A 16,607-nucleotide genomic window follows, 5' to 3' on the forward strand; every position below is an offset into this window, starting at 1 on the left:
TGAAGTCCAAGCACATGATTTTATTGTTGAATTGCTGCAGCCTTTAGACAGATTTCTTGGTAGGAAAGTTGCTAGTAAAAAATTTACTCACTTATTGTACTCAGCAGATAAGAAACCTGAGGACTCTGCTGTGATTCTTACATGCAAAGGAGGAGCAGGATTAGCGCTTGCTTCAGGTGTTTGAAAGACAGCTCAGGCTATTTGAAATAAACATTCAAGTAGGATCTGTCAAAGAAGTTAACTTCCAAACCCCTGACAAAAGTTGAGTGATGAGTTTGTCATCCAGCTGACAAAACAATCATTAATTGCTCCAGTTGTCTTTGTTTTGCACTTAGAGTGGGTGAATTATTCTGTCAGAGCTGCCCAGCCCACATGGGTAAACGTTTGCCTCCTATGAAACCATGAGAAGCCTACTGCAAATATGAATGTGGTTTATGATCGTTGTGACTTCATACACCCATCCTCTGATTGTTAATTATTATTTGCGATAGTGTGGAGGAGAAACTTGACTGAGGGAAATAATGGCTCTGTGTGCTTCAGACCAACAATTAATAGTTGAAATTGCCGTATTATCAGACTCCATTGAATTCACTAAGAACTGCAGAGCATTCAAAGGTATATAGAAATCCACTGGCATGCTTCAAATATGATATTTTCATCATTATTTCTAGAGTTGACTCTTGGTGTGACTGCCAGCATGTAAACCAGAGGCTCTCGTCTCTGCTCTGTCAGGCTGTCAGGTAGCTTTGTGCTAACAAGTAGTTGCCCTGGCTTCCAAAAAATGGTCATACATCTTCTTTCCGTATAACTTTTCAGGTCATATTTGTTCATTTGGGAAAAAATCTTTGGCCAGGGTCTGAGTGCTTGGTATCTGTATTTAAGCAGTTCTTCTAAATAATTCCTAGTAGCTCAGGTGTTCCTCAGAACCTCCCAGCTGAGTAGGTATTTCTTTTTTCCTTAGTGTAATGCTTCATGCTGAACCTGTTCGTGCATTTATATCAAAGGTATTACTACATTGATGCCACCATTAGCTGTGGCTTCAGTGCTGATGCATATAGCTTATTTGTGTATAACAATATAGAAATTAATAGGAAATATCAAACAAATTTTACTTCCACTTTAGTGCTACAGCAGCATCAAATGCTGCTAGAAATAAAAAAGTATAAAACCACAGTACGATAAAGTCCAGTCCTCTCTGTAATGTAGGGTAATCCTGCTTCAAAAGAGAGCAGATATTACAGTATGTTGTGTTTGTGTTTTGTCTGCATAGGTATTCTTTTCCTTACATGCATCCATAGTCACCATTTTATTTAAGAAATTAACTATTTGATTTCATGGTATGCACAGCAGAGAAATTCTAGGGAAGCAGAATAACATCCACAATATTAACTGCTGAAACTTCCTCCCTATTCTTCCCAATAAAAAGCAAATGAAAAAGTGAAAACCCAATCTCTGTCAACTCCTTAAACCCAGGGATTGGGCCCTATGGCTTGAAAAAGGTGAAAACTTATGATAGCATGGATTTATTTAGCGACTTCTCTGTCAATCTGTTTAATATGGAGTAATACTGAAGGCCATCAGTATAGCAGAGATCTATGGAGGTACAAAACCTGTAAGACAGATTAAAAGAAAGTTCAGGAAAACTGCGTAGCTATTGGAACCGCATAGTGGGAATACAGTTGAAAACTTTTGTCATCAAATCCGAATGTTTTGTTTCAGGTTTTAGCAGCCTGCTGCCACATCCACAGCTACTAGGCAGTCATTAGCAAGTGATAAAGAATATACAAATTAGCTGCTGGTATTGAGCCAAAACAGAAACATCTGCGTTCTTGAATTGCCTGTAGATTTACAAAATTTTATATGTTGTCTTTTTTTCCTACCCTAATACCCAAAATGTATTTAATGTCACAAAGCATGATGCTTCAGAGCTCACACAGGACATGAGATTGTCAACAAATTAAGATATATGTACTTTTTAATTACACCAGTAATTCAGACTCCCAGCAAGCTTTTGGCAGGAAGGAGCTGAATATGGTACCATGGGTGTATTCTGCTTCACTTGAGGGAGACTGTTCAAAGTTGCCATAGATTTGATTATCATGGATCATGGCCACAATTTATTCTGCACATAGTCTGTCATAGTATTAGATTCCAATTTATTTAAAATAAGACAGAGAACTTCCTGTCTTTTAAGACAAGTTGTAAAACCAGCATGTTGTGGAAAAATGGAGCCAGTCTTAAAAATTAATTTCATATTTGCTTTTATTTTGATTAGTGCCTTTCATAATTAAATTACAAGACATGGAAATGGAAATTACCATGACAGAAATACGCTTATGAGTAAGTGTATTACGATCAGTAATCGACAGAGGTTGGTATTATTCTGGATATTGATGGGTTTGTATTGGTCAGATCAGAAGTTATCAAGCTACAGAAACTTTACAATCCTGCGTTTGTGAAGCATAAATGCAGCATATACTCAGACAAACGTAAAATTCTCTGTCAAATTTGTTTTACTGTGATGTGGTCAGTTGAAAAAAAAAAGTGTGACTTTCTAAACCTTTGTTTTAGGTGTTTTTCTTTCAATGAACTTAAGGTACAGATTCCATTCTGTATTTTAGTCTGGGTATTTAACTGACCAAGATTTGATTTTGGTTGCGTTAGAGAAGATAGTATTTATTCTTAGGAAGGTAACTGGGCCTGTTGTTTCTACAAAGGTGCAGGTTTTCCATCACCCGGATTTCCCCCTGCTGAGTCAGATTTACAGGAGGAAGAAGTGGGAGTCCCAAGCAAAGAATAGTGCATGCTTGGCAGTCATCATTAAATGGTGTCCTCTGATAGCCTCAAATAGGACGAAGAAGGTGGGCATCTCTTTGGTAATGAACAGAAGCCTGCAGAGGAGGCAGTCTGCAGATAAGTGGAAGAGCTTCTACAGTCTTCCATCTCACAGCAATTCATGTGACTCATGAGAGGGACAGAGAAACAGAGGAATAGCAATGCACATGCTAAAAGCAAAAGAAAGCTTCTCCAAGTTCTTGTAACATCTTCTTCAAATTATTTTAATCTTCTTTTAGGTTATTTTAATCTGAGTGTATTAACTTTATATATGGAAAGATATCTATAATGTGGTCAGTTATCCATCTTCAAATAGTACAGGGTTTACAGTACAATTCTTCTCGCTCCTTGGCCAAACACTTTTTGAAACCCACTAAGACCAGGAGTTGGACCTGGTGGTTTTGAATAGACTTTGGATGGCCTGTGACATCCATGCTGTTTGCAGGTGTATAGGAAAGATATGTATATGGTGATACATAGAAGAGAAATATTCTTCCATGATCTCTGGAGCACGGTTATCCGGAGCTGTTGCAAAATGCTAATGTTTCCTTCCCAGCCTTTGAATCTGTCTGATGTTTACTTAGCAGCAACGACAAGAAGAAAAAAACAACACCCAAATTATATAGTAGGGGATGGTTTCTGGATGGTTTGTTCTGCTATTTTCACTGATCAGGCATTCGAGCTTGATTCTTGTGTTTAAACAGGTCCTGAATCAGACGCTTCTAAAGTTCACAGCAATGAAATAAACTTACAATGCTTCATGATCATTTTTAACTTGCACAGGAGGGAGTAAGTGCTGCATTCTCCATGCAGGCCTGCCAAATGTCATATATCCAGCATGATACTTTCCCATCTGGCACACTAGTCATTCATTGCTGCAGGTTGGCTTAGAGCTCATGAATTTGGATGTGCTGTAGGAAGAAGGCAGGCATTTGCCTGCAGTTCTGCCCATTAGGACAGGGTTGAGAGAGATCAGCTGAACAAGAAGGCAGAAGAGCAGCTGTACAAATGGAGACCCACTGTCACCTCCTACCCCCTTTTTTAACAAGTCAAGCCAAGCCATACCCTGCAATTACCCTGCACCTCTGTTTATTCCATTCTTCTCTCCAGAACATCCACCATGATCTCGTCCTTGGCTTGAGTGATCTACAGCACCCACTGGGAACCCTCAAAATCCTTACTCTCTGCTTTCCCTTTTATCCAGGAAGCTCAAGGGGACTGCAGCTCTCAAAATCTCTGATCTCTCCATAAGTGGGAGCATTACATACCTTCCAGTTCAGGTTCTGCAACCCCACCTCACTGCTCCTGAAAGCCTGTCCCAACCTGATCCGCCAAGTGTTGTTCTGCTTCATGACCCAGTTTTACAGTTGTGCTCAGGCCAAGGGGATTTCACTTTAAAGTAAATATACCTGGCTATGTGCAAGTTATTTCCTATTGTGACATTCAATCATTTAATAATTTATTGAGCATAACACAGCTGCCAAAACACACAGCACACAGCCTTGGCAACCATGACCATGCCTGTTCAGTGCCCACTGCTGGGTCTGTGGCTCAGGCTAGTTGAAGTCAAGTGCACTGCACTCCAAGGGGGCTGGAGGGAAGCAGAGCCTGGCACTAGATTCTTTATTATATATGTTTCCCTTTAACTGATGTGCCCCATGTGTCAGTGGCTGCTGGCACGTTAGCCACAATGGCTCTATAGAGCTTCAAAGTCCCTTTTAGCATAATTTCCTATAGTAATCAAGGGTGTGTGCTCCTTTGCTGTGGGCCATTGTGTGTATGCATGTACGCCTAGTAGCTCCTGAACCTGTTGGCCGACCTCAAGAAGTCTGCCTACTTGCTCTTGTGGAGAGGAGCAATTTCATGAGTGACTTGAGAATCAGTAAGCAGCTGGAGGAGAGAAGTTCTGAAGCACGAGTCAACTGTAGGACTCACACCTGGGAGAAACAAGGCTGCTTTGGTTTGCTGCTTCTGGAAGTGCTTGATCTAACTTTAGCTCTTCTCAGCGAAGAACTGTACTCCAGATGCCAGGAAAGGCAATTAAAGAGGACTCCGAAGTGATTGCTTTGAACTCTTCAGAAATTATGAGCAGGATCTTGTAAGAGGGTCAAGTGAACAATACTGACTTCAGGCCAGATCACTGAAGGATCACTGAAGGATCACTGAAGGATCACTCTCTGCACTTAATCACTCTCTGCACTTACTAGTAGGAGATGCCTGAGGCCAGGTGCATGCCTAAGCAGTTACTCCTTTTTACAGTCCCATTCCAGTTATGCGGGCTCTGAAGCTCAGGATCACCTACCCATTTCTGATGTGATTATATAAAAATTAGAACATTTGCCTAGCACTCTTTCTGCCAAGGGCTGTTGTGTGCAATTTTGCTCTGTTTCAGCATATTTCTTGATTCCCAGAACACTTTACTCACCACCAGGCCCCATTCTAGAGGCTGGGAAGCATTCTTGACCCTTCCCAGTTGCTTTTGTGTTGCATTGTGTAAAAGTGTATTGAGAAGCCTCCCTGAAACTCCGAGAGATGCTTTTGGTTGTGCACAGAGAAGTCCTACTTACATGGAGAAGGGTTCTTTAGACAAAACCATAAGGCACTTGGGGTTGCCAGCAGTTCTGAGGAATCAGCTGGGTACTTTACAGATCGCCCAAAAATGCCTCAGCACTTTTTGCTGTTGTGTCCTGTGTTGGAGCCAAGCTTGCTTGCTCCCCACTGCATTCCAGCAACACGTAGAGCGGGAGGTCAGTTTCTCAATGCTGATAAAGATTTTCCCATGGTGCAGGACAGCCTAAGAGATGATCTCTGCTTTTTTTCATCACCTAGAGATGGTAATGAGAAAGCAAAACCAGAAAAAAGTCTTTAGATGATTCAAAGTTCATTTTCACTGGACTTTATCTTGCATCCTCCCACTTGTGCCAAGCGGGACAGAGCTGGGGTGAGTTTATTTTCCATCCTCCTGATTGTTGCAATATCTTCTTGGAGTCTCCTACTTAAAGCTGGAGAGGTCCTAAAGAAAAAGAAATTCTAAAGTGGTGACCAGCTGCCTTTGCCCCATATATAGCTTTGGGATCTGAGTTACTCGGTTTTGTCTGTGATACCATCTATTTATATCCAGTTCTGTTTCTCGTCCACACTCACCAGCACCATTGTATCTCCCAGTCTGTGCAGCGGTCTGGAAGCACAGATGTGCACACAGGCCAGAAGTTGTCAACATCTCCTGTTTTTTAACTGGGACAGCTAGGATAAGGGCTTAGGGTGGGTGAGCTTCCTTGACCAGCGAGAGCAGGAGATGGGTAGAAGCACGTTTCCTCATGCTGCAACTTCGAATAGAAGGAGCTATGTGTCTTTCTCTGGGTCAGTTTCAGCTCCAAAGCTAGGGTGGAGAGTGTCCTACCTCCCTCCAGCCTGGAGGAAGGGGATTTTCAGGATCCCAAGCACCATGTCAGCAGTCTGACCAGCAGTCCCAGGAGAGCAGCTCTGCAGCAGGCTGGCTCGCTCTCCAGCACAAAGCTGTTGGTTCCCCATTACTCAGGGACTTAGTGGCTTCAGTGTGAGCAGTGAGGCTTCAGCCTCTCAATCTCTGCAGTGCGCAGCCCTGGCAATTTGTGGCATAGACCATGTTCACAGCTGGCCATGGTGTTTCACTTGGTGTGCTCGCTGGAGGTGACAGCACCGAAAATTGCCTTCTCCTGCAAAGGCCACAATACCCTCCAGTGGTGCCGCAAGCCCTGCTTCTTCCTGTTTCTAACAATGCAGTCCTTGTTTTACTAATCTGAAGCATATACCTAACATAAGCATGTACACCTCCACATCAGATCCACCTACAGCAAAAAGAGCTTCACATTTCTTTTGCAAAATTGAGGTCTCAGTATCCTAAACTTACCTTTCAAATACAATTGCAGGATCTGCATAATTGAAATTTTTGCTCTAATCTCATTACCTCCCTCAGGCAGTTCCTGGCAAATAGAAGGTCTGTGGTAAACATAACTAAAAAGGCATCTTTAATGTTTTTGCAAGGTGTTCAAAGCAGCTTGGGTGCTGAGCGCAGAAAACTCATTTCCCTTTTACCTGAAATGCCATTATGTTTATTAAATTAAGAATGGCATTGATCCAAGAAAATATCCAAATATTTTTGTGATTTTGCATTTGTCATAACTGAAAGATCTCACTAAATATTTCTCTATACCTGTAAATAATATTGCCCATCATGTAATACTTGTCTCAGATTTTTCTCAGTGACTTTGTATCAGAGCTGAAAAAGAGCTATCACAGAAAATAAAATGGGACTAAAAGAACAGTCCTTTGTATTAAATTTAACATTTGGCTTCTGTCCCAGAATTTTCCATGTCCGTATTAGAATCAGATGGTAGCGTAAGATGAAAAGATTTCCTGGATGGGTTTTATTCTTCTTAAAGGGCTGATAACAGGCTGAAGGCAAGATACTTGTTGCAGAAAAAAAGTCTGCCTAATATCAAAGGCTCGATGGACAAGCTCACATGTATTATAGTTAGGCCTCCCTGCTTGATTGTATTTCAGTATCATAAAATCATTCTGCTAGTGAACATGAAGTATAAAAATTCTAGCATGAGAGCAAAAAGCCCAGGCTGGCAAGTAGCACTCCTTTGCACACACTGCCTTATGCTTAGTAGTTTACCATGAGCCAAGTCAATGGTTTAATATCAAAAAATAGTGCTGGTGACAGCACAGTGTAGCTATATTTAAAGTTTTAGTTATTCTCAAATATTTGCATTCATGAAAGGCAGTCCCTTGTCCTGACTTACCTGTGGAGCCAGTAACACGTGTGACGTGACAGCACAGGACAGCCCCACCAGTACTGCTCAGCCTTCTTCAGGAGCATCCTCTGCCTTGTCCTGAAACCAGCCACTTGCCCTGGGTTCCTTTGGCAGTCTGGAGGCAGAAAGATCAAAGGGACCTAAATACTCTTCAGAAAGCAATTTTCCCTTTACTCAAACCAGCTTTGTATAGTACTTATGTATGATTGGGCTTAAATTGTACAAACATTTGCAGGCTCTGGATATTCTATGCAAAACCAATTACTTTCGATAAAATGAAGGAGTGGTGCTTTCTAGTGTTGCTGTTCTGCTGTAGTGGAGGCTGAGAGTATGATATTGGAGCTATAAATTAGATTTTGCAAAGCAGCTCTTCTGTAGGGTGTCTGCTGCTTCAGATCGACAGGCTATAATCAGCTTTTTCTTGGGGATATTTTTGGTGTTTTGACACGGTATCTTCAGCAACAAAAGTACAGCAGCAATTGCAGGATGCATTGACCCTTCATTTCAGCTTGTGATTGCAAAGGGTATTGAAGAGCAAATGTACTTCATAGGTATCTTATGCTGCTTTTCTAAATGCACTTTTTTAAAGCAACTGGTACGTGGTTTGCATTTACAGGCAGCAAGAGAATTGTTTCACCAGCACTGGGTGTTTACGGCATCAACTTCAACATCTGAGCTTATACCCAGCGCTCCTTTTATAGTCAATGGAGAGAAATGTGCATGTTTAGAGGAGTAATTCATATGCTTATTTTAGACATCATCTTTCTGGTGAGATGGATTGTGTTCTAGAAGTGTCTATTTCTCTCCTTAGTGATAATTAAACCTAGTGTAATTAGGCTACCTGTAGTTAGATGAGATGGATCCCATACAGCATGTTTCTGAATAGCACTGTGTTCTCACTCTGCTATTAGTACTGTTTGTATTAATGCTTTTTTTTAATATAATGATCAGATTGCCACAGGGAATACACAAAGAGATCACTTGTGTTTGTGAGAAATACTTGGTGCAGTCCCTAAGAGGTTTCTGTCACTGTTAATTACAGCTACCTTAATGCTTCCTGTGAAAGCTGTTTTGGTAGTTGTATTGATTCTGTCCTCCATGACTCAGGTACTAGCTTGATGCTAAACATCTTCTCAGATAAACAGTGTGTTCGGGGGCATGTTGGGTGCTCGGATGATACTAAGGGACATACGGCAGAAATCTCTGAGAGAACATGGGACTCTCCTGAAAACAGCCTCAAGGAGGCCAGATGAATGGAGCTGTAGCACAAATATGCCTGTTTTCAGGATGTTACTATAAATGGGATGAAGCATAATTTGTACTGGGAACAGTGTTGATGCCCTGTTCGTTTGGGTTCACCTGAACCATGCTTACAGGTTCATTCAGATAGAAGAAAAGACCCGAAGCTGGTCTCCTCAGGATGAGTTTGCCATATAGGACAGGTCACAAAGGCTAACTAGCATCTTAGGAGACTGAAGAATTTCCTGTGAGCAGCCCTCAGCAAAACAAAACCGAAAAGATAAATAGAGGGTAATACCTAGTAACTAAGGAATCAAAAGTTATTTCCAAAGTGTGTAAACAGAGTCACAGAATAGAAGTAATGTGGTATTACTGGTCCCACATTCATCATTTGCCACTATATCATACTGGTGCAAGCAGATTGATTTTCAGATGGTGATGGCTGCTGGAGACGTGTTCCTTGAAAACCTTTCTTGTTCATTACTTGTGAAATCTATAATTACTTTTGGAATTCTTTGGATTAGGATTCTGATATCTGAATGTCAGAATAGGCTCCCTAGTATGGTCCACTGAGCATTAGCTTTCCTCTAATTAATCTTCTGGTTGATTATGTGATTAATTTTTCTAGGTGAATATGTTATCCGTTTCTTTAATTAATTCTTTCACCTCAGCTTTGCTTATTCCCTCCTTTATCAAGGTCTTACATTAATATTTGCAGCATCTCCTAGTGACGTGTGTGTGCATTTTCTTTTCCTTACAGATATCGCTGAAATTGCACCATGTATTTTGAAGACTTCACCAACAGATCAGCAGCTGAACAAGCTTGCAAGGAGACTGGGACCAGAATGGGAGCATATAGTTCTGTGTTTGGGTTTGTCCCATACTGACATCTATCGATGTAAAGTCAATCACCCTCACAACCTGCAGTCACAGATCGTAGCTGCGTTTGTCCTGTGGAGACAGCGCTTGGGGAAAAAAGCAACAATCCAAAGTCTGCAAGCCAGTCTGATGGCAGAAGAGGTGGATCCTTCTGTGATACAGTATATGCTTGAGTGAAGCCTTGCTATTCATCGGGAGCTTTCAAGTACTTCGTTAAATTAAATAAAGAGGATTCATGGAAATGCATGTTGAAGATCTGATGCCTCAAACTGGAAAAAAAAAGGGGTTGGGAATTATGGTTTTATTAAGCTTAAACATTCCAGTTTCCTGTGGCATCTTGTGACTTGTAATTCTTTTTGTGCCAGATTAATTTTTAGCAAGCATTAAAAAATTGATTACTCTTTCCTGTTCACTTTTGTACTTTTCCAGTGGGGATATCTTAAGTCCTTACAAGCAGGCGCCCCTGCAGTGAGCTCAGCAAGGTTTCTGGTTTCATTGAGGGAGCAACACTTGGTTTAACTTATTTTCTGGAGCAGCCTTTTTCACTGGTGTTCTGTGCTAGTTCCCTGATACCCCAACAAGAAAGGAGAGTAATCACTGTTATTAATTTAACAATTTTACAACAGTCATTGCAGGCGGCTAATTTCACCTTTATAAAAGCTTTAGCACATGTAGTTTCTTGCTAGGATAAATGACTGCCACCTTAGTCTGCCTTTGAAACTGGTGGCCCGAGAGGGTTTCTCCTGTTATTGTTTAATGGGTGTATCTGCAAGGAGACTGGCATCGTGTGTGTATGCCATCTCTTAGCATAGCACAGGTGGGGAGTTCTCAGAGAAGACACGCAGTAGAAAAGTGACCAGAAGATAGGCAGGAACAGGCAAACAGAGCGAAAAGGGCCCTGAAAAATGAGGCAACTTCTGAGTTGTCCATTTTTGTCTCCACTAATAAACTGGGAGACAACCTGGTGCCTACCGAGTCTTGTACTGTGCTCTGGCTCCAGGCAGTCTTGTTTCACAGAAGTTTTACTCTTAGGTCAAGTATCCAGAGGCATCTTCCTCTGGCCACCACATGCCCAACAGGATAGCGAAGCTTGCAGGTCCGTTCTGGTCAAGATGAACTCCCCACTGCTCTCCCTCCAGCTTGTGCCATCCACCAGGCTCGTTTGATTTCTACCAGCTTTTCTGCACCTAATAGGAGACAGCTTCGACACTCCTGTCACCAGTTCTTTGCCAGATGTAATTGTACCACCTGTGAGAATTAGATTTTATCCAGAAGAGCAGTAAAGCTTGGGCTTTTCTCTTCCTCTTCTGTCAGAGATTTTCTTCATACTGGAAGAAACCACTGAGGTTTTGCTGACCGGGTAAGTGGGGATCAGGCCACGGTATCTAAAGGCAGTGGGAGTGACCAGCTGCACTCCGGGGCCTGATGGTAAGAGGCAGAATACATTTTAATTCGCCCTGAGCAGTTTGCTGCACCGTAAACGAGGAACAAAGTTTGGATGCAGGGTTTCCAGGTCTATTTTTGAGCAAGTTATGGTAGACTGTTTCATCTACAGAGTCGTTGTCAAGTAACATCTTGTAGGATGCCTACAAGATCTGCCCCATAGGATTTAAGAGCTGCCTTGTCAAAAGTCTTAATTGGGGTAAGAATTATTGCTGCTGGTTTGGTTTTTTTTTCCTTTTTTTTTTTTTTTTTTTTTTTTTTAATTCTTCGTATATCCAGATTTTGGAAGACATCTGGAAAATTAGGAAAGACAAATACATTTTAAGGAAATCCTGTCTGCCTTGTTTTTTTTTCAGAAGCATAGAAATAGAAAACATATCCTGGCAAGATCAGCACCTGCAAGTCCTGAAGCAATCTGGAGGTATTTTGGTTTGACTCTTCTGTATACAGTTATGGCCTTCGGTAAATCATGATCCTGTTATACCTTACTCAGATCTTAACTAATCATATCCTATTATGGCTCCTTACAGAGTTTAAGTCTATCAACAAATGCCAAATAAACAATGCAAATCACTTTAGGCCTTGGAATTTATTTTTCTGTTTCATGATGCTTTAATGCCATCATCAAACATGTTCTGCATTTTAGGGAATTGGGGCAAAGCAGTGTCCCTGGCAGCAATTTGGAGGAGCAAAAGCTGGAGATGGAGAACAGGAGAAACTACTGAAAACATGATTTAGAGGAAGAAGCTGACTCCCAGCAATGTAAATGCAAGTATCTTATCTGGTTCTGAGCCAGGATGGACCAAGTCTTAAGACACACTGGTTTCCAAGGGAGTCATCCCCATTTAACCCAGCATGAGCACAGAGCTCCAGGAAGTCAACCAGTCTGGGAGGTAAAACAGTGTGACGGGCACACTCATGGGGCCCTGGTACCTTCCTCTTTGGGTGAACATTGCATTTCATGTTCTTCATTTGTAAGACCAATGTCAGGTTATCCATAGCTAATACATTTAAAGTCTTTTTTAATGGTGAAGAAAACAGCCTGCAGTAGGTATGAAGTGTCACATCAAAGAAGCCTTCCTTACAAGTCAGCTGTCCTTCTTTGTATCTGGTATGGGCCACTGGAAACCTGATGGGTGAGTGTCATATCAGGTAATTTCCCCACTGAAATTTGTCTTTCAGTGGGCTGAATTCTGCATCCCAGCAGTGGTCCTGAAATTAAAGGAGCTGCGACTCAACAACAAATTTAAAACCTGGGCCTCTCGTATTGTAGAACAAAGCACTTAATTCGTAATTTATAGTTACTTTCACATTCCCAGGCCCTAAATTAATATTGTAATACTTGAGTTGCAAATATTGAAGGGAGAGGTTTACTTATGAGATTGTTTCCATTGCTGTTGTTTTTAAATTCATGGAAATGTTCCTATTAGACTCTTCAGTTTTATTAAAGCTTGTTTTTTGAACCACACAAATGCAGGCACACATTTAACTTGACAGTAGTATTCCTTTAATCCAGTGGATTTTTCCATCCACTTAAAAATATTTTTCTTCTGTATGTAATGCTTTTTTTTGCACAAGGATGCAATTAAGACAATTTAATTCTTCAGATGTATAGCAAGGCCTCTTATTCTCTCTTAGGACAGCCAAAAGGTCTTAAAATGTTTATTCTTCTCTAGCTAATTTGGGAGCAAATGTTATTTATTTAAATCTCACTCATAGACAAGCCTGCAACTTGAGTATTGTTCAGGAGTGAGGCAACTCAGTGAACAAATTTCTCCATCTCTCCCTTGGCCTCAACTCCCTTGCGCCACCGGGTTTGGGTGATGACAGGGGGCTTGCGCAGGGGCTCCTGTCCTCCCTGCCCACCATGCCCCCAGGACTGGTGCACAGGGCAGGCTGACAGCCAGGAGCAGCCCCTAGCAAGGACTCATCCCTCTTCCACTGCTCATCGCTTTCAGCAAGGCATGTGGCCACTCCAGGCTTCGGGCTAGTGTGTGGTCTCAGGGGCAAAGGTTAGCCAGCAGCAACTGCTCTCTGATGTGTTTAGGTTTCTTAACTGATGTTGAAAATGCTTTTCTAGTGAAAATGGTATAATTGCCATATACTTGGTTGTGGCGGTGTTTAGGAGCCCCGAGAGAAGAAAGCTTAAAGGTGGCCCCTGCGGGACCTTCCATGAAAGGAATGGCTTAACTTCTAGTCTTTGGAAAAAGTAGCCACTGATTTTCTTCCTTGGTCTGTAGAGGGGACTTAGAGATCCCATTAACTCTCCTAAGTGGTAAGTATGCTTTACAAGAGCTGTTTTGAACTCTGCAAGTAGAGGTGGACTCTTAGCATAGCAACAGGCAAGGCCTAAGAGCACTATTTCTTCCCACCTATATAAAGTGGCATGGATGTTCACAAAGGAGGGATCTCCTCAGGGCAGAACCATGTCAAGGAGGCTTTACACTGCACTGAAGAGTGTCTGGAGTGTACAGTAAAAAGAAAATGCAGTCATCTTTGAGCTGCTTCCCCCAGATGATGCGGGGGAAATTTCCATCTTGAGTCATGTATCATGACAGTCGTTGATCTATGGATTAAAACATTCTGCAAAAGGCTGGGAAAATAAACAAAGTCATATTATATTCAAAGAACATCAAAGGCACACTCATCTAATGCTAGATGTGGTCATGCTGCCAGTTTTGTTTCTTACTGGAAATAAAAACAGTCTCTCAGAAATAATCTCTTTCTAAGCTTCCATATTCTTCATAGCCAGACTAATGTCAAGGCATAGTAGAAGTAGAGCTGAAACCGCAGTTCCAAAAAGCTTTGCGTATTTTCAATGAATATTCAAAAGCTTTGTCCAGATTTCACTAAGTGAAAAGAATTTTGACTTTTAAGGTGTCTTTCTATCACCTGATAAATAGATGTAAAAATAAATCCAGTGATTTGGCTTTTTCTTTTTTTTTTTTTTTTGGCCTGAATAGTGTCTTTTTTAACAGATTTCCTGAGAAAAAGGAACGTTTGCTGGAAACAGAAATAATATTTCAAAATATCTTTCCAGATTAAAAAAAGAAGTTTGTGCTTTAGCAGAATTCACTTCTGAACCTAGCATTTTAGTAGTGAAAAGAGGTGAATTGTAATTTCCTTTTGAAGCTGCTGGGGAGAGCTGAATGATCAGTAGAGCTGATAATGGTGCAGGAAGACTCCCAGCACTCCTGCAGCAGGAACTGCTTTAAAATGCCTGCACATGTTGCAGATACCATTTCTGACACTGATGTCTGGTCCAAGCCCCAACAGCAAAGAGACAAAAAGTCTCTTGTTAACTTCAATGCGCTTTGGATTAGGCCTTCTTTAATTGGAACCTGCTGAAGTGTGGTACTTTTACTACCTCCCTTTGAAAAGCAGACTTTATGGGTTTGGGGCAATAAAAAGGGAAGGGGTTTTTGTGGGAGTAGTAAGCATTCTAAGTTATGGGGTCCTCTTTTCACTGCCTCAAGTGCTACTTTGCACTATTCATTTCAAAGTAAGTGTCATGAGAAGGAAAAAAAAAGAGGAGTGGAGCCATTCAGCAAAGGATATCTGTAAGTCTCCAAAACCAAGATTATTCTGAGTTCTGGAACGTGAATAATCCCATTAAGAGGTAGGATTTGACGGCTCAGGAGATTGTTTATACATTCATGGAGTTTTCCACCTCGAGATCAAGGATCCAAAGCCACTATTGACCCAAAAGAAAAGCAACCTATGGCAGCCTATGCATTTTCTTTATTCAGTCTTCACAATCATCTTCACATCTGACCTACACAGCACCAGCCCTTGCTATCAGACTTAGGAAAGGACAGAAGGGATTGAATGAGCCAAGTACTTGAACTGTTCTCTGCCTGGGGAGGGCAAAGTGGGCAACATGCTTTGCCACAGCTGGCATTAATGTTCACATGGCATGTGCAGAGAGGCCATCAGCTTCCTGGGATGTGGCCCAGACCTCTTTACACCAGTAGCAAGCTCATTCACACAGAGGGGACGCACAGAGACGTCCTTAACAGCTCCTTGCAGCATATGCTCAGAGGCTGTTTTCACTGGCTGGCTAGTTGTTACCCTCTCTGTGAGTGCTGTCATAGCCCTTCCTGAGGAATGTGTGTCTAGGCATAATATTTAACTGCTCAAAGTCCTCTTTCTGCATGACAGAGTCCCCTCCATGACCCGGCTCAGGTCAGGGTAGGACAACAACTTAGCTGGGAGCACTGCTCAAGTGCAGATCCCATTGGCAGTGCTTCTAGTTGAAAGTGTATTTCCAGAGTTATTTTCTGGTTAACAATACCTGTTTTTTCTTATATTCAGAGCTGATCCGGGTTTGATTTCAGTGCCGGTAGATTAATTTTGCCCTGTGATTAGGATGCTTGCACTTCGGCAGCTGTAACATCAGCTTGCCCTGTGGCATGCAGGTCAGGCACAGGCCCCAGTATTAGCCCTTCTGACTTCCAAAATACTCACTCTCTTCTAACACCTGGGACATCTGCATGTTGCTGTTCACTGTGGTTTCAATCATTAGCTATTTTATTTTTATTGATTCTAATCTTGCATCTTTGCACTATTAATTTTGGATTATCCTGAAGGGAATCCCTCAGTTACCCTCACAAACTAAAATGGGGTGGTGTTTTTTGCATGCGTGATGAACACTGTTCCCTAGGAAGCAGACATGCAGGCACTCCTCTGGTGTTCATTTGGACTTTTTCAGTGATACTTTCTCTGCCAGGAGGGCGATGCTTCCCAGCTTCACCCTGTGAACTCAAGAAAGGGGCTGGGAGTGTTCCCACTTGGCTGAGGCCAGTTGGGATGAACTAACAACCGTATTTGCCTTCATGGCACCTTAACAGGAATGGCGCTGGGGACGCATGCTACAGCCATTGCCCTTGAAACCTAGTAATCACCCAACAGCCCTGTAAAGAAAGGATATAAAGACATACTAACAGGAAAATATAATTTTCAACTATCTAAGCAGGCTCACCTCAGTGATACTGCCTTTTATTGGGTAATTTTATGGGCACATTTGCTAGGCTTATTTAAATAAAAAAGCAATTGAGTAACTAGAGCATGTGGAGACTCCTGATAAGGATCCGTCTTACAGGTTATTAAACAAACTGCATAGCAAGTGCTCAATTACTCTTCAAAATGCTTAAGCAACACCTTTTGTTCAGATTCCCATCTAGAATTACCTCCCAGTAAGTTGCCTCCCAGTAATTTCCAAGAAGTAGTGTGCAAAGAGCACACACCCCTGTTCTGGATAAAAGAGACTTCTGAGAAAAATCTTAGGATTAACAAACAAGCCACGCAGGGACCTGGGAAATCAAGCCTTCCGAAGGAATTCTGCTTGCCTCGCGCTGGGCTCGCTGTGCCATCGGGTCTGATGTCTTCACGTGAAATGAGCCTCAATAATTA

General features: G+C 41.8%; 1 protein-coding gene across 1 annotated transcript in view; it reads left to right on the top strand.

Moving 5' to 3' along the window:
- CRADD (CASP2 and RIPK1 domain containing adaptor with death domain) overlaps positions 1-11,768 on the top strand; it is an 81,114-nt gene extending 69,346 nt beyond the window's left edge. Inside the window, exon 3 of the mRNA XM_030480855.1 lies at positions 9,634-11,768. Within this exon, the coding sequence (XP_030336715.1) occupies positions 9,634-9,929 (296 nt within the window). The 3' untranslated portion in view covers positions 9,930-11,768. The remainder of the gene's footprint in view (positions 1-9,633) is intronic.
- Positions 11,769-16,607: the final 4,839 nt, after the last annotated feature.

The sequence above is a fragment of the Strigops habroptila genome, chromosome 3 (assembly GCF_004027225.2).
Source record: "Strigops habroptila isolate Jane chromosome 3, bStrHab1.2.pri, whole genome shotgun sequence".
NCBI classification, from domain to species: Eukaryota; Metazoa; Chordata; class Aves; order Psittaciformes; family Psittacidae; genus Strigops; species Strigops habroptila.